This window comes from Lissotriton helveticus, unplaced genomic scaffold (assembly GCF_964261635.1).
Source record: "Lissotriton helveticus unplaced genomic scaffold, aLisHel1.1 SCAFFOLD_570, whole genome shotgun sequence".
NCBI classification, from domain to species: domain Eukaryota; kingdom Metazoa; phylum Chordata; class Amphibia; order Caudata; family Salamandridae; genus Lissotriton; species Lissotriton helveticus.
This window is the reverse complement of record NW_027611964.1, coordinates 88781-114561: the sequence shown is the minus strand read 5'-3', so window position 1 is coordinate 114561 and position 25781 is coordinate 88781. Positions and strand designations below refer to the sequence as shown.

The window sequence follows — 25781 nt, the reverse complement described above, 5'->3', positions numbered from 1 at the left end:
GGTCACTCCTGCCTGCAGCTCGGGGATCAAGGGAGGGATGGTGCCAGTGAGCTGTGCATAGTGAGCTGTGCACAGACCCAGGGTCACTCCTGCCTGCAGCTCGGGCAACAAGGGTGGGATGGGGGTGAGTGAGCTGTGCATAGTGAGCTGTGCACAGACCCAGGGTCACTCCTACCTGCAGCTCGGGGATCAAGGGAGGGATGGTGCCAGTGAGCTGTGCATAGTGAGCTGTGCACAGACCCAGGGTCACTCCTGCCTGCAGCTCGGGGATCAAGGGTGGGATGGGGGTGAGTGAGCTGTGCACAGTGAGCTGTGCACAGACCCAGGGTCACTCCTGCCTGCAGCTCGGGCAACAAGGGTGGGATGGGGGTGAGTGAGCTGTGCACAGTGAGCTGTGCACAGACCCAGTGCCGCCTGCTCGGTGTCACTGCCTTCCCACTGCTGCTGCGGTCTGCACAGCCAGCCTGGTCAATAACAGACGCAGACAGACCTCTTTCATTTCCCCTCCCCCTGCAGCGTGCAGCCTTGCTTCCCTTCTCAGGGTGAAAGAAGCACAGCGCAGCACCGCGCAGCACCGCGCAGCACCGCGCAGCACTGAAGGGAGACAGAGGCTGCGCTGAGCAAGGTGGATGAGTGGGTGGGTGCACGTTAGACTGGGGATAAATGCATGATTGGTACTCGCTGAAAATGCTGGTACAGCTTTTGGCCGCCATAAGTGTGGCAGGGTATGCTCAGACGTGAGTCCCTTGCTCACTGCACCATCAGGATTCAAGCAAGCCGGGCTGAAGACGGCTGGAATGCCAGAAACCGGTCCTCGGAAGCTTGTTTCCGGTTCAGCGAAGGCATGGCTTGGCAGTTGGGGCTGGACTGTTCCCATGAGGCACAGGGTCAGACTGATTTGTATATAGACATGTCTGAACTGGGGTGGCAGAGTGGGCTAAAGAACGGTGATGGATTAAACCCAGATCTTTTGACTGGGTGTGAGTGTTTGATTGGTTCAGATGCTCCGTCCATCACCACCCCCTTTTGTACCGCTTTTGCCGCCATAAGTGTGGCAGGGTATGCTTAGACGTGAGTCCCTTGCTCACTTTGCCACTGGATTCAAGCAAGCCGGGCTGAAGACGGCTGAAATGCCAGAAACCGGTCCTCGGAAGCTTGTTTCCGGTCCTGGGAAGGCATGGCTTGGCAGTTCGGGCTGGACTGTTCCCATGAGGCACAGGGTTAGACTGATTTGCATATGGCCATGTTTGAACTGGGGTGGCAGAGTGGGCTAAAGAACGGTGATGGATTCAACCCAGATCTTTTGACTGGATGTGAGTGTTTGATTGGTTCTGATGCTCCGTCCATCACCACCCCCTTTTGTACCATCTTTATGATATACAGCGCATTTCTGTCCTTTCCCGCTGCGTTGGAGACCCGCTGCGTTGGAGACGTTTTGGCCGCCTTGTAGCATCGCAGGCACCCTTGCACCAGGGAGGCATTTTTCTCTTTCTATGAGTGCTGCAGAGTGCAGCACACAAAGCAAAGCAAGAGGGAGAAACTAGGAGGAATAATGATCTTTCTCTAGTTAGGCCTGTCCTGGGAGGTGAACAGTTCTGATTCAACCCTAGGTTTTCAGATCTGTCTAAATCTGTGAATTCGTCAAACCCATGGGTGTCGTGTGGGAACACCCACCGCAGCTCCCAGGGACCACCGCCCGGCACAGAGTAAGGCAACGCAGCGGCTTGCGCTGCATCATCCTACGCCACAGCTACCAGCCCATGAAAAGCCACTCATGGTGGCGTTGCGTGGCCTCGTAGAAATGGGTCTGTGCTCTGAGCCACCCGAGGGTGAAAAGGGTGAAGAGGGTGCCAGGAGATTGAAGCAGCCCCCAAATCTTTAGTACCACTGAAAAGGAAATGAAAAGGGGCAAAGAGAGAGAGGGGAGGGGAGGGTATGAGGGGGGTCAGGCGATGACGTCGCTTCAAGAACTCACACTGTTGAGTGAAGAAGGTCAGTGTCCATCCCCGTCCACGCCTGGCCCTCAGTGGAACGAGCATGCGTGGGTAAGCGTGCACTGCCCCCTGCAGGCGCAGCCCATCAATGACACCTCTTCAAGAGCTCACTCTGCGGAGTGAAGAAGCTCAGTCTCTATGTCTGTCTCTCTGTGGAATGATCATGTTTGGGCAGCAGTGCACTGCCCCCTGCAGGCGCAGCCCATCAATGACTCCCTTGGGGGGGGTGTACACAGGCAGCACAGAGATGTAGTGCCTGCCTCTCTAGAGAACCAACAAGTGACACACTTCCTGCTGCCACAAATGTCCTTTTCTGCTGATCACCATTCATAAAGTCTTTCAATTTACTTTTGAGGTCATTGTTTTGAGGTGTTCGCCTTGACAGTCTGGGGCTCCCAGCTCAGTGTTTGGAAGAACAAGCGTGTCCGGGATCTGGTGCCAGGGCCGCAATAGGTGACCGACACAGGCGGTTGACCTTGATGAATGTGTGACTACAGGCACCGCCCTGCCGGGTTCCATGTTTCCTAAATGTATTTATATTCACTGCCCTAGGTGAAAACCGTGAGTGACTGGTTCACCCTCCAATAGTTGGTGCAGCTTAGCATATGTACTTTCGCTACACTGAGGCAGTTTTTCCTTCACCTTTTCCCTTCTGGTCCTGAAGAAAGCCTGGTAATCTGTTCGATATTGGCTGAAACATATAGACCAACCGAAGGACGTTTAGGATCATTTCTATCTCCTAACATCGCTATCAGTTTTTCACCTCGTCCCAGGACCCCACTGTCAGAATTCTTCCTGGTTTGGAGGGTGATCCTAGAGATCATTTGAAAATTCCCTCTTCTTACTGCCTTTCGCAGCAATCAGGCGTCGAAGCACAGCGGGACGCACTCGGCCTCTCTGGTGGGAACCCGATGATGAAGCTAGCCACCAGCCAGGTTGGCGGCCGGGCGTTCTTCTGAAATTCAAAAGGATTTTTCCCCAGCATGATTGCTTTTGGATGCAGTTGACCCTGTAAGGGCCCATCCCTAGTGTGAAAACATTTATGATTCAGGGCACATCCTTATCTTTTCAAATTGTGATTTTCTACACAAAGATACAGCCCGTGTTCATCGCTGCAACAGTTGCACTTAAAATCATTTTCCTGCTTGTAATCAATTTGAATATTTTTCCTAATGAGATTTTGCAGCAATAATATTAAAATTGAAAAACTGGTGCCCACAATTCTTTAGGGATGATTCACAGAACAATCTTAAGACAAAATCCTAAACTTACTACTTTTGGTATTCACAGAAGGCATTTAGTAGTAGTAAAGGTAGGATTCTGTCTTAAGTTTGAATTAAGACAAACTTAAGACAGACTGAAGACTGACTTAAGACAAACTTAAGACAGACTTAAGACAGACTTAACACAGATTTAAGTCAAACTTAAGACAAAATCCTAACTTAAGTCTGTCTTAAGTCTGTCTTAAGTTTGTCTTAAGTCAAACTTAAGACAAAATCCTAACTTTACTACTACTAAATGCCTTCTCTGAATACCAAAAATAGTACGTTTAGGATTTTGTCTTAAGTTAGTTCTGAGAAAGCCCTTTGTTTTGCTCTTACACTTTTCATTGACCTGTGTTTACATTTCCCTACAGACAGGGAAGCTCTGCTCAGGGTATGAGACCACGAAGGCCTGTTGGGCAGGGGGACAGGCCATCACCGCAATATAGTTTGTGCGAGTTCCTTGCGTCTTTTTAGCAACACCAACAATAAAACCCACAGATGTCCATTCAGCCAATTTGTTACTTCACATTCGATGCTTACAGCACCACAAACAATGAGGGGCAGAATGATGACGACTGGCGCATCCCTACAAATCAGCAGGGATGCACCAGGTAAGACGCGTCACATAAGTTTACCCTTGCGCCACCACAGATGCGCCGCATTTACTATGCGGCGCATCGTGGTGCAAGGACTAAACAGATGCATCTGCACTAACACAAATTGTATGATATGATAATACTGTGTAGTAACATACAGTAGTCAAGCATAATCCAAACACATAGTGAATATTCAAAAATCAGTGATCAAGAGCACAAGTGGAGGCTGTAATAAGATCTATAGTCCGTTCTTATAGTGTTCATTTTCTATTTAATGTTCCAAACTCATAAGCCAACACGTGTTTCATCGCAGGGAACAACTGCGAATCTTCAGGGCTGGAAAAGATGGCTTGTGTGGTAAGTGTTTCTAGTCGAAAACACTTGTGTTATAGAAGCGAAAAAAATGGCCGGTCAGTGTGTAGACTCAGGTTCTTGTCGGGAAAGAGAGGTTGTAGATAATAGTTAATCTACCGAGCTGTGGCCTGGTCTGGGCAAGCTCTGGATTCTCAGGTCTTCGGACTTCCGGTAGCGGGGCGATATTTAGCGTATTTAATAGGAATGATCTCGATTTTTCACAGATGGAGTGAAAACCGGGAGGAGACAGGTCTTCGTGACAGGGCGGGTGTGCCTCTGTTCACGGAGTATTTCGTCTTCGTGAAGAACATCCCCCTCTTGAGTTTCCCGGCGCCGTGTTCCTGGCTTATGAGTTTGGAACATTAAATAGAAAATGAACACTATAAGAACGGACTATAGATCTTATTACAGCCTCCACTTGTGCTCTTGATCACTGATTTTTGAATATTCACTATGTGTTTGGATTATGCTTGACTACTGTATGTTACTACACAGTATTATCATATCATACAATTTGTGTTAGTGCAGGGGCACTGCAGTTTAAATTGACACAGACCAGTTTTCTGGCCTAAATTGAGTGGTTGGGAGGTGTTACCACTCGCCCCATTGCCTACACTGTTCACCTTGCCATCTATACCCATCAGCGGTTACCCAGGTGTGCGCCATATTACTCTGTAGCACGAAAAGACCTCTACAGTTGTGTTTGAAACTAAACAGATGCATGACACGTCTCCCATCGGAAAGGTGGCACATTGCTGGAGTCATGTCGCAAGCACATCACAACCTCAGCAATGCTCGCGGCCTGCCATACATAATGTGGTGCCTCACGCCTTACGCCTGCTTCAAACAGGCGCAAGGTTTTGCCGCAGCTGCGTCGGAAAAGTGGCTGAATGGAATCTTGTAGATTTCACTCAGGCACTTTACTGAGGCTCTACTGTGCCAGAACGCAACCCCCCTCTGCGCCGGAACGCCCACATGAAACCTGACACTAGTTTCATGTGCCGCAGGGCTTTACAATGTGACGCATCTCCATAGATGCGTCACGTTGTAAATAGGGCACAACATGGCGCATGGTTTAAGCCGCCGCTGCGTCACAAATGTGATGCAACAGCGGCGCAAGGGGACGGTAAATCTGCCCCTGAGTCTGGCGGAGGCTTGCAGAGTGTGAGCATACGTGGGTGGCGGAGACTTGCAGAGTGTGAGCATGCATGGATGGCGGAGGCTTGCAGAGTGTGAGCATGCGTGGGTGGCGGAGGCTTGCAGGTTTTGAGCATGCATGGATGGCGGAGGCTTGCAGGTTGTGAGCATGCGTGGATGGCGGAGGCTTGCAGAGTGTGAGCATGCGTGGGTGGCGGAGGCTTGCAGGTTGTGAGCATGCATGGATGGCGAAAGGTTGCAGAGCGTGAGCATGCGTGGGTGGCGGAGGCTTGCAGAGTGTGAGCATGCGTGGGTGGTGGACGCTTGCAGAGTGTGAGCATGAGTGGGTGGCAGAGGCTTGCAGAGTGTGAGCATGCATGGGTGTCGGAGGCTTGCAGAGTGTGAGCATGCGTGGGTGGTGGACGCTTGCAGAGCGTGAGCATGCATGGGTGGCGGAGGCTTGCAGAGTGTGAGCTTGCGTGGGTGGCGGAGGCTTGCAGAGTGTGAGCATGCGTGGGTGGCGGAGGCTTGCAGAGTGTGAGCATGCATGGGTGGCGGAGGCTTGCAGAGTGTGAGCATGCCTGGGTGGCGGAGGCTTGCAGAGTGTGAGCATGCGTAGGTGGCGGAGGCTTGCAGAGTGTGAGCATGCGTGGGTGGTGGACGCTTGCAGAGTGTGAGCATGAGTGGGTGGCGGAGGCTTGCAGGTTGTGAGCATGCATGGATGGCGGAGGCTTGCAGAGTGTGAGCATGCGTGGGTGGCGGAGGCTTGCAGAGTGTGAGCATGCGTGGGTGGTGGAGGCTTGCAGAGTGTGAGCATGCGTGGGTGGCGGAAGCTTGCAGAGTGTGAGCATGCGTAGGTGGCGGAGGCTTGCAGAGTGTGAGCATGCGTGGGTGGTGGACGCTTGTAGAGTGTGAGCATGCGTGGGTGGAGGAGGCTTGCAGAGTGTGAGCTTGTGTGTGTGGCGGAGGCTTGCAGAGTGTGAGCATGCATGGGTGGCGGAGGATTGCAGAGTGTGAGCATGCGTGGGTGGTGGACGCTTGCAGAGTGTGAGCATGAGTGGGTGGCAGAGGCTTGCAGAGTGTGAGCATGCATGGATGGCGGAGGCTTGCAGGTTGTGAGCATGCGTGGATGGCGGAGGCTTGCAGAGTGTGAGCATGCGTGGGTGGCGGAGGCTTGCAGGTTGTGAGCATGCATGGATGGCGAAAGGTTGCAGAGCGTGAGCATGCGTGGGTGGCGGAGGCTTGCAGAGTGTGAGCATGCGTGGGTGGTGGACGCTTGCAGAGTGTGAGCATGAGTGGGTGGCAGAGGCTTGCAGAGTGTGAGCATGCATGGGTGTCGGAGGCTTGCAGAGTGTGAGCATGCGTGGGTGGTGGACGCTTGCAGAGCGTGAGCATGCATGGGTGGCGGAGGCTTGCAGAGTGTGAGCTTGCGTGGGTGGCGGAGGTTTGCAGAGTGTGAGCATGCGTGGGTGGCGGAGGTTTGCAGAGTGTGAGCATGCGTGGGTGGCGGAGGCTTGCAGAGTGTGAGCATGCCTGGGTGGCGGAGGCTTGCAGAGTGTGAGCATGCGTAGGTGGCGGAGGCTTGCAGAGTGTGAGCATGCGTGGGTGGTGGACGCTTGCAGAGTGTGAGCATGCGTGGGTGGCGGAGGCTTGCAGGTTGTGAGCATGCATGGATGGCGGAGGCTTGCAGAGTGTGAGCATGCGTGGGTGGCGGAGGCTTGCAGAGTGTGAGCATGCGTGGGTGGTGGAGGCTTGCAGAGTGTGAGCATGCGTGGGTGGCGGAAGCTTGCAGAGTGTGAGCATGCGTGGGTGGCAGAGGCTTGCAGGTTGTGAGCATGCATGGATGGCGGAGGCTTGCAGAGCGTGAGCATGCGTAGGTGGCGGAGGCTTGCAGAGTGTGAGCATGCGTGGGTGGTGGACGCTTGTAGAGTGTGAGCATGCGTGGGTGGAGGAGGCTTGCAGAGTGTGAGCTTGTTGCCTGAATGACCCAGTAGAATAAAGCCTTTCCTCATGTGACCTGCTCATGTCTCTTTCAGCCTCCATCACAGTGATCACAGGACAGTGCTTCACAGACTCCTATGGTGAGACCAAGCTGTGGACCACGTGGATCCGGAGAGGGACAGTGCCAACCTCTAAGGACGAGTGGAAGGCCTCACTGTGAGTGATGGGGGGAGATTCTCAATCAAGGGATCTGAGCAGGGTTTCTGAGGAGGGTCCATTGATGTGTGGGGAGGGATTATCAAGCTAGGGTTCTCAGCAGGGTTTGTGAGAGGGGCCACTGATGTGTGGGGGAGAGCTGCTAGGGATCTCAGCAGGGTTTGTGAGAGGGGCCACTGATGTGTGGGGGAGAGCTGCTAGGGATCTCAGCAGGGTTTGTGAGAGGGGCCACTGATGTGTGGGGGAGAGCTGCTAGGGATCTCAGCAGGGTTTGTGAGAGGGGCCACTGATGTGTGGGGGAGAGCTGCTAGGGATCTCAGCAGGGTTTGTGAGGAGGGGCCACTGATGTGTGGGGGAGAGCTGCTAGGGATCTCAGCAGGGTTTGTGAGAGGGGCCACTGATGTGTGGGGGAGAGCTGCTAGGGATCTCAGCAGGGTTTGAGAGTGGGGCCACTGATGTGTGGGCCAGAGCTGCTAGGGATCTCAGCAGGGTTTGTGAGAGGGGCCACTGATGTGTGGGGAGGGATTATCAAGCTAGGGTTCTCAGCAGGGTTTGTGAGAGGGGCCACTGATGTGTGGGGGAGAGCTGCTAGGGATCTCAGCAGGGTTTGTGAGAGGGGCCACTGATGTGTGGGGGAGAGCTGCTAGGGATCTCAGCAGGGTTTGTGAGAGGGGCCACTGATGTGTGGGGGAGAGCTGCTAGGGATCTCAGCAGGGTTTGTGAGAGGGGCCACTGATGTGTGGGGGAGAGCTGCTAGGGATCTCAGCAGGGTTTGTGAGGAGGGGCCACTGATGTGTGGGGGAGAGCTGCTAGGGATCTCAGCAGGGTTTGTGAGAGGGGCCACTGATGTGTGGGGGAGAGCTGCTAGGGATCTCAGCAGGGTTTGAGAGTGGGGCCACTGATGTGTGGGCCAGAGCTGCTAGGGATCTCAGCAGGGTTTGTGAGAGGGGCCACTGATGTGGGGGGGAGAGCTGCTAGGGTTCTCAGCGGGGTTTTTGAGAGAGGGGCCAGTGATGTGTGGGGGAGAGCTGCTAGGGTTCTCAGCAGGGTTTGAGAGTGGGGCCACTGATGTGTGGGGGAGAGCTGCTAGGGATCTCAGCAGGGTTTGTGAGGAGGGGCCACTGATGTGTGGGGGAGAGCTGCTAGGGATCTCAGCAGGGTTTGTGAGAGGGGCCACTGATGTGTTGGGGAGAGCTGCTAGGGATCTCAGCAGGGTTTGTGAGAGGGGCCACTGATGTGTGGGGGAGAGCTGCTAGGGATCTCAGCAGGGTTTGTGAGAGGGGCCACTGATGTGTGGGCCAGAGCTGCTAGGGTTCTCAGCGGGGTTTGTGAGAGGGGCCACTGATGTGTGGGGGAGAGCTGCTAGGGATCTCAGCAGGGTTTGTGAGAGGGGCCACTGATGTGTGGGCCAGAGCTGCTAGGGTTCTCAGCAGGGTTTGTGAGAGGGGCCACTGATGTGTGGGGGAGAGCTGCTAGGGTTCTCAGCAGGGTTTGTGAGAGGGGCCACTGATGTGTGGGGGAGAGCTGCTAGGGATCTCAGCAGGGTTTGTGAGAGGGGCCACTGATGTGTGGGGGAGAGCTGCTAGGGATCTCAGCAGGGTTTGTGAGAGGGGCCACTGATGTGTGGGGGAGAGCTGCTAGGGATCTCAGCAGGGTTTGTGAGGAGGGGCCAGTGATGTGTGGGGGAGAGCTGCTAGGGATCTCAGCAGGGTTTGTGAGAGAGGCCACTGATGTGTGGGGGAGAGCTGCTAGGGATCTCAGCAGGGTTTGTGAGAGGGGCCACTGATGTGTGGCGGAGAGCTGCTAGGGATCTCAGCAGGGTTTGTGAGAGGAGCCATTGATGTGTGGGGGAGAGCTGCTAGGGATCTCAGCAGGGTTTGTGAGAGGAACCATTGATGTGTGGGGGAGAGCTGCTAGGGATCTCAGCAGGGTTTGTGAGAGGGGCCACTGATGTGTGGGCCAGAGCTGCTAGGGATCTCAGCAGGGTTTGTGAGAGGGGCCACTGATGTGTGGGGGAGAGCTGCTAGGGATCTCAGCAGGGTTTGTGAGAGGGGCCACTGATGTGTGGGGGAGAGCTGCTAGGGATCTCAGCGGGGTTTGTGAGAGGGGCCACTGATGTGTGGGGGAGAGCTGCTAGGGTTCTCAGCAGGGTTTGTGAGAGGGGCCACTGATGTGTGGGGGAGAGCTGCTAGGGATCTCAGCAGGGTTTGAGAGAGGGGCACTGATGTGTGGGGGAGAGCTGCTAGGGATCTCAGCAGTGTTTGTGAGGAGGGGCCACTGATGTGTGGGGGAGAGCTGCTAGGGATCTCAGCAGGGTTTGTGAGAGGGGCCACTGATGTGTGGGGGAGAGCTGCTAGGGATCTCAGCAGGGTTTGTGAGAGGGGCCACTGATGTGTGGGGGAGAGCTGCTAGGGATCTCAGCAGGGTTTCTGAGGAGGGTCCATTGATGTGTGGGGAGGGATTATCAAGCTAGGGATCTCAGCAGGGTTTGTGAGAGGGGCCACTGATGTGTGGGGTAGAGCTGCTAGGGATCTCAGCAGGGTTTGTGAGAGGGGCCACTGATGTGTGGGGGAGAGCTGCTAGGGATCTCAGCAGGGTTTGTGAGATGGGCCACTGATGTGTGGGGGAGAGCTGCTAGGGATCTCAGCAGGTTTTGTGAGAGGGGCCACTGATGTGTGGGGGAGAGCTGCTAGGGTTCTCAGCGGGGTTTGTGAGAGGGGCCACTGATGTGTGGGGGAGAGCTGCTAGGGATCTCAGCAGGGTTTGAGAGAGGGGCCACTGATGTGTGGGGGAGAGCTGCTAGGGATCTCAGCAGGGTTTGTGAGAGGGGCCACTGATGTGTGGGGGAGAGCTGCTAGGGATCTCTCCAGGGTTTGTGAGAGGGGCCACTGATGTGTGGGGGAGAGCTGCTAGGGATCTCAGCAGGGTTCGTGAGAGGGGCCACTGATGTGTGGGGGAGAGCTGCTAGGGATCTCAGCAGGGTTTGTGAGAGGGGCCACTGATGTGTGGGGGAGAGCTGCTAGGGATCTCAGCAGGGTTTGAGAGAGGGGGCACTGATGTGTGGGGGAGAGCTGCTAGGGTTCTCAGCAGGGTTTGTGAGAGGGGCCACTGATGTGTGGGGGAGAGCTGCTAGGGATCTCAGCAGGGTTTGAGAGAGGGGGCACTGATGTGTGGGGGAGAGCTGCTAGGGATCTCAGCAGTGTTTGTGAGAGGGGCCACTGATGTGTGGGGGAGAGCTGCTAGGGATCTCAGCAGGGTTTGTGAGAGGGGCCACTGATGTGTGGGGGAGAGCTGCTAGGGATCTCAGCAGGGTTTCTGAGGAGGGTCCATTGATGTGTGGGGAGGGATTATCAAGCTAGGGATCTCAGCAGGGTTTGTGAGAGGGGCCACTGATGTGTGGGGGAGAGCTGCTAGGGATCTCATCAGGGTTTGTGAGAGGGGCCACTGATGTGTGGGGGAGAGCTGCTAGGGATCTCAGCAGGTTTTGTGAGAGGGGCCACTGATGTGTGGGGGAGAGCTGCTAGGGTTCTCAGCGGGGTTTGTGAGAGGGTCCACTGATGTGTGGGGGAGAGCTGCTAGGGATCTCAGCAGGGTTTGAGAGAGGGGCCACTGATGTGTGGGGGAGAGCTGCTAGGGATCTCAGCAGGGTTTCTGAGGAGGGTCCATTGATGTGTGGGGAGGGATTATCAAGCTAGGGATCTCAGCAGGGTTTGTGAGAGGGGCCACTGATGTGTGGGGGAGAGCTGCTAGGGATCTCAGCAGGGTTTGTGGGAGGGGCCACTGATGTGTGGGGGAGAGCTGCTAGGGATCTCAGCAGGGTTTGTGAGATGGGCCACTGATGTGTGGGGGAGAGCTGCTAGGGATCTCAGCAGGTTTTGTGAGAGGGGCCACTGATGTGTGGGGGAGAGCTGCTAGGGTTCTCAGCGGGGTTTGTGAGAGGGGCCACTGATGTGTGGGGGAGAGCTGCTAGGGATCTCAGCAGGGTTTGAGAGAGGGGCCACTGATGTGTGGGGGAGAGCTGCTAGGGATCTCAGCAGGGTTTGTGAGAGGGGCCACTGATGTGTGGGGGAGAGCTGCTAGGGATCTCTCCAGGGTTTGTGAGAGGGGCCACTGATGTGTGGGGGAGAGCTGCTAGGGATCTCAGCAGGGTTTGTGAGAGGGGCCACTGATGTGTGGGGGAGAGCTGCTAGGGATCTCAGCAGGGTTTGTGAGAGGGGCCACTGATGTGTGGGGGAGAGCTGCTAGGGATCTCAGCAGGGTTTGAGAGAGGGGGCACTGATGTGTGGGGGAGAGCTGCTAGGGTTCTCAGCAGGGTTTGTGAGAGGGGCCACTGATGTGTGGGGGAGAGCTGCTAGGGATCTCAGCAGGGTTTGAGAGAGGGGGCACTGATGTGTGGGGGAGAGCTGCTAGGGATCTCAGCAGTGTTTGTGAGGAGGGGCCACTGATGTGTGGGGGAGAGCTGCTAGGGATCTCAGCAGGGTTTGTGAGAGGGGCCACTGATGTGTGGGGGAGAGCTGCTAGGGATCTCAGCAGGGTTTGTGAGAGGGGCCACTGATGTGTGGGGGAGAGCTGCTAGGGATCTCAGCAGGGTTTCTGAGGAGGGTCCATTGATGTGTGGGGAGGGATTATCAAGCTAGGGATCTCAGCAGGGTTTGAGAGAGGGGCCACTGATGTGTGGGGAGAGCTGCTAGGGTTCTCAGCAGGGTTTGTGAGAGGGGCCACTGATGTGTGGGGGAGAGCTGCTAGGGATCTCAGCAGGGTTTGTGAGAGGGGCCACTGATGTGTGGGGGAGAGCTGCTAGGGATCTCAGCAGGGTTTGTGAGATGGGCCACTGATGTGTGGGGGAGAGCTGCTAGGGATCTCAGCAGGTTTTGTGAGAGGGGCCACTGATGTGTGGGGGAGAGCTGCTAGGGTTCTCAGCGGGGTTTGTGAGAGGGGCCACTGATGTGTGGGGGAGAGCTGCTAGGGATCTCAGCAGGGTTTGAGAGAGGGGCCACTGATGTGTGGGGGAGAGCTGCTAGGGATCTCAGCAGGGTTTGTGAGAGGGGCCACTGATGTGTGGGGGAGAGCTGCTAGGGATCTCTCCAGGGTTTGTGAGAGGGGCCACTGATGTGTGGGGGAGAGCTGCTAGGGATCTCAGCAGGGTTTGTGAGAGGGGCCACTGATGTGTGGGGGAGAGCTGCTAGGGTTCTCAGCAGGGTTTGTGAGAGGGGCCACTGATGTGTGGCGGAGAGCTGCTAGGGATCTCAGCAGGGTTTGTGAGAGGGGCCACTGATGTGTGGGGGAGAGCTGCTAGGGATCTCAGCAGGGTTTGAGAGAGGGGCCACTGATGTGTGGGGGAGAGCTGCTAGGGATCTCAGCAGGGTTTGTGAGAGGGGCCACTGATGTGTGGGGGAGAGCTGCTAGGGTTCTCAGCAGGGTTTGTGAGAGGGGCCACTGATGTGTGGGGGAGAGCTGCTAGGGATCTCAGCAGGGTTTGAGAGAGGGGCCACTGATGTGTGGGGGAGAGCTGCTAGGGATCTCAGCAGTGTTTGTGAGGAGGGGCCACTGATGTGTGGGGGAGAGCTTCTAGGGATCTCAGCAGGGTTTGTGAGAGGGGCCACTGATGTGTGGGGGAGAGCTGCTAGGGATCTCAGCAGGGTTTGAGAGAGGGGCCACTGATGTGTGGGGGAGAGCTGCTAGGGATCTCAGCAGTGTTTGTGAGGAGGGGCCACTGATGTGTGGGGGAGAGCTGCTAGGGATCTCAGCAGGGTTTGTGAGAGGGGCCACTGATGTGTGGGGGAGAGCTGCTAGGGATCTCAGCAGGGTTTCTGAGGAGGGTCCATTGATGTGTGGGGAGGGATTATCAAGCTAGGGATCTCAGCAGGGTTTGTGAGAGGGGCCACTGATGTGTGGGGGAGAGCTGCTAGGGATCTCAGCAGGGTTTGTGAGAGGGGCCACTGATGTGTGGGGGAGAGCTGCTAGGGATCTCAGCAGGGTTTGTGAGAGGGGCCACTGATGTGTGGGGGAGAGCTGCTAGGGATCTCAGCAGGGTTTGTGAGAGGGGCCACTGATGTGTGGGGGAGAGCTGCTAGGGATCTCAGCAGGGTTTGTGAGAGGGGCCACTGATGTGTGGGGGAGAGCTGCTAGGGATCTCAGCAGGGTTTGTGAGAGGGGCCACTGATGTGTGGGGGAGAGCTGCTAGGGATCTCAGCAGGGTTTGAGAGAGGGGCCACTGATGTGTGTGGGAGAGCTGCTAGGGATCTCAGCAGGGTTTGTGAGGAGGGGCCACTGATGTGTGGGGGAGAGCTGCTAGGGATCTCAGCAGGGTTTGTGAGAGGGGCCACTGATGTGTGGGGGAGAGCTGCTACGGATCTCAGCAGGGTTTGTGAGGAGGGGCCACTGATGTGTGGGGGAGAGCTGCTAGGGATCTCAGCAGGGTTTGTGAGAGGGGCCACTGATGTGTGGGGGAGAGCTGCTAGGGATCTCAGCAGGGTTTGAGAGAGGGGCCACTGATGTGTGGGGGAGAGCTGCTAGGGATCTCAGCAGGGTTTGTGAGAGGGGCCACTGATGTGAGGGCCAGAGCTGCTAGGGTTCTCAGCAGGGTTTGTGAGAGGGGCCACTGATGTGTGGGGGAGAGCTGCTAGGGTTCTCAGCAGGGTTTGTGAGAGGGGCCACTGATGTGTGGGGGAGAGCTGCTAGGGATCTCAGCAGGGTTTGTGAGGAGGGGCCACTGATGTGTGGGGGAGAGCTGCTAGGGATCTCAGCAGGGTTTGTGAGAGGGGCCACTGATGTGTGGGGGAGAGCTGCTAGGGATCTCAGCGGGGTTTGTGAGAGGGGCCACTGATGTGTGGGGGAGAGCTGCTAGGGTTCTCAGCAGGGTTTGTGAGAGGGGCCACTGATGTGTGGGGGAGAGCTGCTAGGGATCTCAGCAGGGTTTGAGAGAGGGGCCACTGATGTGTGGGGGAGAGCTGCTAGGGATCTCAGCAGGGTTTGTGAGGAGGGGCCACTGATGTGTGGGGGAGAGATTCTAGGGATCTCAGCAGGGTTTGTGAGAGGGGCCACTGATGTGTGGGGGAGAGCTGCTAGGGATCTCAGCAGGGTTTGTGAGAGGGGCCACTGATGTGTGGGGGAGAGCTGCTAGGGATCTCAGCAGGGTTTGTGAGAGGGGCCACTGATGTGTGGGGGAGAGCTGCTAGGGATCTCAGCAGGGTTTGTGAGAGGAGCCATTGATGTGTGGGGGAGAGCTGCTAGGGATCTCAGCAGGGTTTATGAGAGGAACCATTGATGTGTGGGGGAGAGCTGCTAGGGATCTCAGCAGGGTTTGTGAGAGGGGCCACTGATGTGTGGGCCAGAGCTGCTAGGGATCTCAGCAGGGTTTGTGAGAGGGGCCACTGATGTGTGGGGGAGAGCTGCTAGGGATCTCAGCAGGGTTTGTGAGGAGGGGCCACTGATGTGTGGGGGAGAGCTGCTAGGGATCTCAGCAGGGTTTGTGAGAGGGGCCACTGATGTGTGGGGGAGAGCTGCTAGGGTTCTCAGCAGGGTTTGTGAGAGGGGCCACTGATGTGTGGGGGAGAGCTGCTAGGGATCTCAGCAGGGTTTGAGAGAGGGGCCACTGATGTGTGGGGGAGAGCTGCTAGGGATCTCAGCAGGGTTTGTGAGGAGGGGCCACTGATGTGTGGGGGAGAGATTCTAGGGATCTCAGCAGGGTTTGTGAGAGGGGCCACTGATGTGTGGGGGAGAGCTGCTAGGGATCTCAGCAGGGTTTGAGAGAGGGGCCACTGATGTGTGGGGGAGAGCTGCTAGGGATCTCAGCAGTGTTTGTGAGGAGGGGCCACTGATGTGTGGGGGAGAGCTGCTAGGGATCTCAGCAGGGTTTGTGAGAGGGGCCACTGATGTGTGGGGGAGAGCTGCTAGGGATCTCAGCAGGGTTTCTGAGGAGGGTCCATTGATGTGTGGGGAGGGATTATCAAGCTAGGGATCTCAGCAGGGTTTGTGAGAGGGGCCACTGATGTGTGGGGGAGAGCTGCTAGGGATCTCAGCAGGGTTTGTGAGAGGGGCCACTGATGTGTGAGGGAGAGCTGCTAGGGATCTCAGCAGGGTTTGTGAGAGGGGCCACTGATGTGTGGGGGAGAGCTGCTAGGGATCTCAGCAGGTTTTGTGAGAGGGGCCACTGATGTGTGGGGGAGAGCTGCTAGGGTTCTCAGCGGGGTTTGTGAGAGGGGCCACTGATGTGTGGGGGAGAGCTGCTAGGGATCTCAGCAGGGTTTGAGAGAGGGGCCACTGATGTGTGGGGGAGAGCTGCTAGGGATCTCAGCAGGGTTTGTGAGAGGGGCCATTGATGTGTGGGGGAGAGCTGCTAGGGATCTCAGCAGGGTTTGTGAGAGGGGCCACTGATGTGTGGGGGAGAGCTGCTAGGGATCTCAGCAGGGTTTGTGAGAGGGGCCACTGATGTGTGGGGGAGAGCTGCGAGGGATCTCAGCAGGGTTTGTGAGAGGGGCCACTGATGTGTGGGGGAGAGCTGCTAGGGATCTCAGCAGTGTTTGTGAGGAGGGGCCACTGATGTGTGGGGGAGAGCTTCTAGGGATCTCAGCAGGGTTTGTGAGAGGGGCCACTGATGTGTGGGGGAGAGCTGCTAGGGATCTCAGCAGGGTTTGAGAGAGGGGCCACTGATGTGTGGGGGAGAGCTGCTAGGGATCTCAGCAGTGTTTGTGAGGAGGGGCCACTGATGTGTGGGGGAGAGCTGCTAGGGATCTCAGCAGGGTTTGTGAGAGTGGCCACTGATGTGTGGGGGAGAGCTGCTAGGGATCTCAGCAGGGTTTCTGAGGAGGGTCCATTGATGTGTGGGGAGGGATTATCAAGCTAGGGATCTCAGCAGGGTTTGTGAGAGGGGCCACTGATGTGAGGGGGGAGAGCTGCTAGGGATCTCAGCAGGGTTTGTGAGGAGGGGCCACTGATGTGTGGGGGAGAGCTGCTAGGGATCTCAGCAGGGTTTGTGAGAGGGGCCACTGATGTGTGGGGGAGAGCTGCTAGGGATCTCAGCAGGGTTTGTGAGAGGGGCCACTGATGTGTGTGGGAGAGCTGCTAGGGATCTCAGCAGGGTTTGTGAGAGGGGCCACTGATGTTTGGGGGAGAGCTGCTAGGGATCTCAGCAGGGTTTGTGAGAGGGGCCAGTGATGTGTGGGGGAGAGCTGCTAGGGATCTCAGCAGGGTTTGTGAGGAGGGGCCAGTGATGTGTGGGGGAGAGTTGCTAGGGATCTCAGCAGGGTTTGTGAGAGGGGCCACTGATGTGTGGGGGAGAGCTGCTAGGGATCTCAGCAGGGTTTGTGAGAGGAACCATTGATGTGTGGGGGAGAGCTGCTAGGGATCTCAGCAGGGTTTGTGAGAGGAACCACTGATGTGTGGGGGAGAGCTGCTAGGGTTCTCAGCAGGGTTTGTGAGAGGGGCCACTGATGTGTGGGGGAGAGCTGCTAGGGATCTCAGCAGGGTTTGTGAGAGGGGCCACTGATGTGTGGGGGAGAGCTGCTAGGGATCTCAGCAGGGTTTGTGAGAGGGGCCACTGATGTGTGGGGGAGAGCTGCTAGGGATCTCAGCAGGGTTTGTGAGAGGGGCCACTGATGTGTGGGGGAGAGCTGCTAGGGATCTCAGCAGGGTTTGTGAGAGGGGCCACTGATGTGTGGGGGAGAGCTGCTAGGGATCTCAGCAGGGATTGTGAGAGGGGCCACTGATGTGTGGGGGAGAGCTGCTAGGGATCTCAGCAGGGTTTGTGAGGAGGGGCCACTGATGTGTTGAGGAGAGCGGCTAGGGATCTCAGCGGGGTTTGTGAGAGGGGCCACTGATGTGTGGGGGAGAGCTTCTAGGGATCTCAGCAGTGTTTGTGAGGAGGGGCCAGTGATGTGTGGGGGAGAGCTGCTAGGGATCTCAGCAGGGTTTGTGAGAGGGGCCACTGATGTGTGGGGGAGAGCTGCTAGGGTTCTCAGCAGGGTTTGTGAGGAGGGGCCACTGATGTGTGGGGGAGAGCTGCTAGGGATCTCAGCAGGGTTTGTGAGGAGGGGCTATGACAACACTGTCGTGATTGGCCTGAGAGGCCTGTTTGGCCACTCAGGCAGTGCCTGGGAGCCTGGGACTGATCTTCATCCAGATGTGCACCACAGCCAGATGGAGAAATGCTGTATTCACATAATGATGTGAGCGGCCCAGGACGGCCGGCCAAACCATCATGCTCACTTAGAGAGTGCCACGACTCCTCCTACCCCCTCTGATGAGACCCCAGCCCACTCCGCCCTAACCTGGCTCCAAACCACAAGAAATAAGATAACACCTTGTGTTTTTATCATTGGATTGTTCCTTTGCTCTGCTCTGGGGGCAGTGGGGCGATGCTCCTTCGCCTTAGCCAAGGAGCTGCTGCTGCTTTTAAACACAATGCGCCCTGCCCTGCGGGCGTTGAGGGCCGGTCCAAGGTATGACATATGTATTAGAAAGGAAGGCTGAGGCTGGGCTAAAGGTTTCTTTTGTCAGGTAGATATGGCCCTTTAAAACTCCGCACACAGGCTGCGATCACAGGCCCGGGGCACGTCTTCATAGGCTACTCAAGTGGGTGCTACAATAAGCGTTGCAGATCTACTAGTAGCATTTAAGTTACAGGTCCTGGCTACCTGCGGTACCACTAACTAGGGACTTATGGATAAATTAATTGTACCAATTGGGTGTTAGCCAGTTTTACCATTTCTAAAGGAGAGAGCACACGCGCGTTAGCACTGCTTAGCAGAGGTAAAGCAGGGGCGGCTCTAGGCTCATGGCGGCCCTGGGCACGGAGCGTAGGTAGGGGGCCCGGAAGAGGGGGTCCGGGCGGGGCAGAGCGCGGAGGCCAGTGAAGGTGGGGTGTGGGGGGGTCCGGGCGGGGCAGAGCGCGGAGGCCAGTGAAGGGGGGGGGCCAGGGTGTTTGGAAGTGGAACAGAGCCGGAGGCCCCCAAATCCCTGCCAGGGGCCTCCCCGCAAATATGTAAACATCCTCAGAGGATTATTATATTGAGAATATATGCTGGCGTGGTGGCCCCTGGGGTTTGGCGGCCCTGTGCAGGTGCACAGCTTGCACATGCCTAAGGCCCAACCTGGGTAAAGTGCCAAGAGCCTTAAAGCCAACAAAATCAAATTCAGAAAAACAGGAGGGGTGACTGCAAAAAGTGAAGGGGTGACCCTGCAGAGAGGGCCATGTCCAGCAGGAAGTAAAGGGGAATCATGGGGCTTCATTGAGTTTCTGTTCTGTTGCCCTCCCCACCCTTCGAGGCCCCAGGTCTCAGGGAGTCACGATGTTTCCGTAGCAACGACATTCATATTTATGTAACTGAATTTTCTGAATAAATCACAGTTCATCAATTGTGCTGTTTGCTATGGCATCTTGCAGCAAATGATTGGGCTCTGTCGTGTCGCGGCCCTCTGGCGCTGCCCATGCACATGGTGTGCTCCCATCATGTCTGGTACTAACTGGCATATTTATGAGAGGTTTGCACCACGCTGAGTGGTACATGCGTGACGCAAGCCTCTGAGTCAGATTTATGAAGCCACGCGAAGCCAATTTGCACGTCATTGAATGGCTTCGAAAATCTGTAGTAAGGCAACGCAGCAGAAATAGCTGCGTTGCCTCGCTCCGCGCAAGGGAGGCGTTCCATGGTCGCTGCGGTGGGTGTTTCCACGCAACCCCCAGACTTTTTGACATATTCCTGCATTTACAAGGACTTGTTTGTTTTTGACTCTTTCAATGTGTGCTGATCTCTTCAGGCCACAGAGATAGAGGTTTGTGCCTCTGGGGATAGTTTCTGTGCAGGAAAGGGCCTCTCACTGTACAAAAAACAATCCTGCCTGCAACGGAGGTGGTGCAAGGGTGCCTGCGTTGGCGCGAGGCTGCCGGAACAGCGCCAGCACACGGAGAAGAGACAGGAGTGCGCAGCATTGGATACATGCGGTGCATTTCTGCCCTTTCCCAGAGACGCGGGGCTGCACCTGCTGTGCTGCATTGCGCCACTGTTTTCATAAATACGCCCCCATAGCTTGTGTCAGAGACGCAAGGCGAGCAAGGGTCTCCGCGGGGAGCTAGAAACGGCTTGCAATGTAGAGTCATTCTGACATGAGGCATTGGTACAGATTGAGGGTGTCTTCAGTGATGCCAAGCCTAAATGGGATTAATTTATTGTTTTTATATTTTAATATATATTTATTTTATAATAATAAAAATATATATATATATTAAAATAATAAAAAATATAATAAAATACATTATATTATAATAAAAAATATTAATTTATTAATTAATACAACTAAATGATTCCAATGGTACTATATATACTATCAGCCAGTTCGAAAAGGAAATCCATCCCAATGTGCCCCATGCACCTACCGGTCATTGCCTTATCTGGATGGACTTCAATCAATTAACAATATTGCAAATTGGATTATTGCATTAAAATAATTATGACCTTCTCAAATTAAAAATTCTAGACATTTGCCAGGAAAGGATTGCTGAATAATAATACACCGCAGCCTTGGATCTGCAGTCCTGTGGGAGCAGACATGATGACTCTGTATTGTGTGCATTTACATGGATACTTTAAAGATATCAGTCTATTCAGGGCTGGTTTTATGCAGATCTTTAAACTGTCTACTCTCTGGTATTGTTTCGGCTAATGTTTCAGCATCATATTGGAGAGGCTTCATCAGGACAGAGGAAAGTCTCTTTGTGTGTAATCTGTCACCTGAGGTCTTAAAAATGAGAGGCGAGGAGGTTTAAAGACTGTCAATGAGATGCTTTTCACCAGGGTTCACAGCTGGTGCAGGCGACCCAGGGGCAGAGTCTGCGGGTCAGCAGAGGTCCGTGCTTTCATATTCTGTTAAGGGGAAACCGTTGGCATGGTCACATCTGGCAAATGCATCTCCCAGGGAACAACTGCGTGTGCACAAGATGTGAGGCACCCTGAAGTGTGCCAGTAACACCCCCTCTGCTGCAGCTCATGTGGTCTCTGCTAAGGGTGGGCGTAGTTCACGAAGTAGCGCTACGCGAAGCTACGCGAAGTGCACTTCGCACTACGCGAACTTCACGTAGCACTACGCGAGCTGCGTAGTAGCATGTTCGCACTGTGCAAGATGCGTTTTCAATGATTGCACAGTGCGGACAAGCATCTGGTACTGTGCAAGCATTGAAAACGGCATCTTGCACAGTGCGAGCTGTAGTTTTCTGCTGCTCGAGTAGATTATTACTCGAGCGGCAGCTTTCTCAACGCGAACAGGTAGTTTCTCATTGAGAGCGGTCGCGAGCATGCGCAACCACTCACAATGAGAGACCTGACCTCCTCGCGTTGAGAATCTCGCCGGGATGTAATTTTGCTTGCTCGCGGTCGCGAACATGACGTTCAGGACCACGAACAAGCAAAAAATGAGCGCTGCACTACGCTACGCTGCACTACGCATGTTCGCACTGTGCTACGTGCAGCTCGCATAGTGCGAAGTTTCGAAAACTTCGCAAACTGAGCGAGTGTAGCGTAGTGCTTCGCCCAGGGTTAGTCTCCGCGCGGGGGCTTGGTTTGAGTGTTTTGCACCAGGAGTTTTATGCCCTCTGTTGCAATACTGAGAAGAACCTTTCTTTGTTATGTAGCTCTCGTGACATATTTCTAACATATTTGTTATTCCCATAACACAGGTTTGGGTCAGTCTCCTTCTCAAAGTATGTTGCGAAAAAAGGCACAGCGGCCTGACCATGGACTGGACCCCAGAGTGAGACACCCAGCACCCAGACACAAGTTTACGGCAAAGTGAAGAACCAGTGTTGAGAGGAAAGCCTGCTCCTTGAAGCCTGAGAGCCTCCCACCCCGAGGCGCTATCCTCGCCGCCCTCTCTTTCAACCTTAATGGCGTCGGCAAGTGTAATGTTCATTTTAGATACCATTAATAAAAGAGATGAAAAGGTGTGGATTTGGCTTTGTGAATGCTTGTTTAGAGGTGAACACCTCCACCATAAGGTCATTAATATTCTCTTTCTAAGGTGCATTAATCAATCATGCCATTTGTATAGCACACTACTCACCCGGGAGGGTCTCAAGGCGCTTGGGGGGAGGGGTATGCTACTGCTCAAACAGCCAGGTCTTGAGTTGTTTCCTGAAGGCGAGATGGTCCTTAATGCAGCCTACACGACACGTGCAGTGCCCTGGTTAAGAGCCTGATATGTGACTTTGATTTCACATATCAGGGGGTGTGCTCAGTCACACCCCCTTCCTTCTTCCCTCACCTGCTGCCTCTGTTTCTTCTCCTTATCTTAGCTTCCACTGTTCTCTCCACTGCTCTCCACATCTTCTCTACTGCTCTCCACATCTTCTTCTACTGCCTTACTCTGTTTGGGTCACTTTATCGCCTTCTTCCAACGCCTATTCTCAGTGATGTACCCCATCCTACCTGCGCCCAGCTTACACTTGTGAGACCGACGTCCTTTGGAGCTCTCCCTGCACCTGAGAGGTGAGCAAAGACAGGTGTCCTGGCACTAGGGCTGGGCGGAATGTGCGTAGTCGCGCTACGGAAAGCTCTGTGAAACGGTAAAAAAAGTCCCCACGAGCACGCAGAGTTCCGCGAACACGCGAAATTGCTTGTTCAGCCCATTCGCAATGGTTTTTCCTGTTCGCGAACGCTGTTTGCGTGCTCGGGGGGAAATATGTCGCAAACACATATTTTGAAAGCGCAAACAAGCAAAAAATTCTGCACAGTCGCAGATCGCAGAATTTTTCGAAATTCCGCATTCTCCACGGAACGCGAAATTACCCAAATTCCACGTGCAAAATGTAATTTACCTCCCAGACACCCAAACATGAAATACAGACTGTGAACATAAATTCAGGCCAGCCATGGACACTCCCTGGCACTTGGGTGATTCCTGAAGGATGGGAACCAAAGAGTTTGTCTCTAGTGTCGGTAAATCAAACGGACCCACACCAGGATGGCTCAGCGCATGTGTAACTCAAGATGAAACTCAACGAGGGCTAAATGGTAGGGACAAGGTTCTGGAAGGTGCATATGAGGCGATTCTTTGAGGCAGAAGATGATCTAACCCTCCTCTCTCTGGGTTTCTTCGATGGCCTCATCCTCCATCGAGGTGGGGTGGAGCTGTTGAACCTCTTGCCACGCCCCGATGGCTTCATGGAAATTCTCCTCCTTGGATGACCTGCTTAACCTCCACGCTCTCAGCCCTCTGCTCTACCAGGCTCCGGCTCTCCATGGTAGACCCATCCACCTCCATAGCCACAAACAAAACACTAAAGGTGCCAAAGTTGAAAGAAAAAAGAATTTAGAAAAATCAAAATTATGCAATTAAAGACATGGAGCGGTAGATGCATCATTGTTGCCGTTTGCGGTTCCTAAATTGCGAAAATTAAGGAATCGCAATTTAGAAATCGCAAACGGCAATGCATGAACAATTCGCATTTATTTTTGCGATTCGGTATTTTTCCTTAATTGCGATTCACAATTTGCGAATCGCAATTAAGGAAAACCCTTCCCATTGATTCCTATGGGCCAAAAGGCCCAACGGAATCAATGGGAAGGCAATCACATTTTGTGAATTTCAAATTGCGATTCGCAAAATCTGAATGCAATTTCAAGGGTGCAGGGGGGGGGGTCCAAAGAACCCCTCCCTGCACCCCTGAAATGTAACTTTAAATGCAATTTACACACACACATGCCCCAAGGGCATGTGTGTGTGTAAATTTAAACTTCCAAAAATGCAATTTGTGCATATTTGATAGTTTTCTGTAAAATAGCATGAAGTTCAATTTCATGCTATTTTACCCCTTCCAAATTGCGAATTCGCAATTTAAAAATAATCATGCATTGCATTTAAGAAATCTCAAATTGCGATTTCTTAAATGCAATCGCAATTTTAGAAATCGCAACAAGGTTGCGATTCCTAAAATTGCGAAATGCATGATGCATTCCAAATTAGTCAATTGCATTCGCAAATGGCCGAAAATTGCGATTCGCACAGTTTGCGAATGCAATTCTGTTGGATGCATCTAGGCATATGCCACTTAAAGACCAAAAATAATGTTTTTGCTGTCAATTAAATGTCGTTTTTTAAAACAATTTTAAACTTTCAAAACGTGTAGGTCCCCTGCCTCCACCCCTCCGCGCCACTGCTGTCTTTTCGCGGTGGGTGTTCCTATCTGGGGTGTATCTCTCTTTCTGCCCCTTCTCTTCCTGTTTGCCATTCATTCCTGGGCCCCGTCTGGCCTACTTCCAGTTGTCCTGCCTGCATACCCCCCTCCCGCTGCTGTCTTTTGTAATCCCTGTCTGCTTCCTGATGCTACTGCCCACAGTGACTGGAATGCATCCAGGGGGGTGTTTGCCCACCTAGGGCAAATTTACAACTTCTGGCGCATCTCTGCTAATCAGCAAGGATGCGCCAGAACAGTTGTGACACACCAAACCACCCGTGCACGACCACTGAAGCGCCGCATTTACAATGCGGTGCACCGTGGCGCACGGAGGGTCAGATGTGTGTCGCATGCCCCGGCGGAAAGGCGGCGCATTGCTGGAGTTGCATCGCATGCAAGAGGCAGCTCCAGCAAGGCTCGGGGGTGCCCCTATGCCTAACATGCTGCCTCAATTCTTATGCCTGTTTCAAGCAGGCGCAGGGTTTTGACGCAGCATGGCCCTAAAAGCGACTGAGTAAAATGTTGTAGATTCCACTCAGCCGCTTCTCCAAGGCGTTCCTGCCCCAGAACGCCCCCCCCGCCCCCGTGCCGGAACACCCACATGTGGCGCAGGGCTTTATAACGTGATGCATCTCCCTAGATGTGTCGCGTAGTAAATATCCCGCAGCATGACTTTGCGCTTTGATTGTTGTCCCTTCCTCTTTTCTTCGGCAGTGTGTATGGCGCTGGACCTGCATTTCCTGTCTTGCAACTCAATAAAGATATTTAAACACCCTGGGCCTGACTTAGGTCTCAGCGGACGGGGAAACATGCGGTGTTGCTAAACACAAGTTCTGGATAAAACAACTGGTCACTAATCGATGAAATTTAATTATTAATTTGGGTTGGTTGGAAAACCACCACAAGTAATAAAGTCACTAACTTGTTAGGCCCAGTCAAAGGTTCTGATAGTTGAATCTTGAGCTCAACCTCTGCTAGGCAAGGCAAAGGCTTACATTAAAAAAAATTATAAAGAATTTAGATGTACCAAAACAGTTAACCGCATCCGCGCTAGCGGTTTTACCGCTGTGCGCTGAAGTTTTGTAAATACCGCGTTACATGAGCGTACGAGAGGCGTACCTCATGACGAGCTGAGCTCGTCATCAGCGTGGAAGGGGTTAAATAGTCAAATACTGAAAAGAATAAAAATCCCACTCCAGTTTACAAAATATAGAGAAAAATTTAATAACCAAATTAAAGAAAATGAAAACAAATCTAATTAGGGGGACTGGAGATATGATTTTAAAAGATTTAACTGCAAAACCACAATGAAAACATAGAACACCAATGTAAGTCCATGATTGCTGCATATTTAGATCAACGTGCAATTTCAGGCTGACTAGGCTGCAGGCTGGGTCAGATATATCAAGTGGATTGGTCCACGTGAAAGTCTGAAACTCAAAAAGTTCAAAAAAGGTTTCTTAGACACATTTCAGAAAGAGAATTTGTCAATTTCTTGAAGAAAAATATTAAAATTTGTTCTAAGACCCTACGATGAATGGGATTTTGGCATTTGAAGAAGAAAAATTCTATTCATGATGCTTGCTGCTGAAACTTTAGCCATCGCCCTGGAACTGTAGGCCATTTACCTAAAGCATGTTGGTCCATTGGATGTTCTGGAGCTTCCACTATTTACTTGCAGAAAATTATTTATGTCTGAATGCAGAAAGGGAATTATTCATTTTCCCAGAGGTGCAGAGGACTCTGCATGGAACAAAGCTGAAATCCAGCCCGACACAGGCGAACTGACGGTCGGATACTTTTTCTGGCGGGTACTGCTGAAGCTTTCAAGGAAAAGTTTTCAAAAGTTTTCATACTTTCTTCTGGTGCTTACACATCCACAAGAGTACGTTTCTGAGGCTCCCAAGACTCAGGAAAAGACATGTATAGACTCTGAGAGTGTCAGGAAAAGGCCAACAGCGGAATCCAATCTAGTTCCAGTTGCTACTGGTCAGATGGGTACTTGTGTGCCTGTAGACACACAGGAAGTCAGCCAACTGATCCTTGAGTCCACTTCTTTGTCCTAAGTACAAGGGAGGAGGACCAGCCCTTCAGATGCTCTCAAAAGTTCCAA

At 53.6% G+C, this 25781-nt stretch overlaps 1 protein-coding gene across 1 annotated transcript in view; it reads left to right on the top strand.

Moving 5' to 3' along the window:
- The window catches only part of LOC144807267 (avidin-related protein 1-like), a 37877-nt gene extending 16436 nt beyond the window's left edge, over positions 1-21441 (top strand). Inside the window, exons 3-4 of the mRNA XM_078673108.1 lie at positions 7383-7503; positions 21173-21441. Coding sequence (XP_078529234.1) covers positions 7383-7503; positions 21173-21227 — 176 coding nt within the window. The 3' untranslated portion in view covers positions 21228-21441. The remainder of the gene's footprint in view (positions 1-7382; positions 7504-21172) is intronic.
- The last annotated feature ends 4340 nt before the right edge of the window (positions 21442-25781 follow it).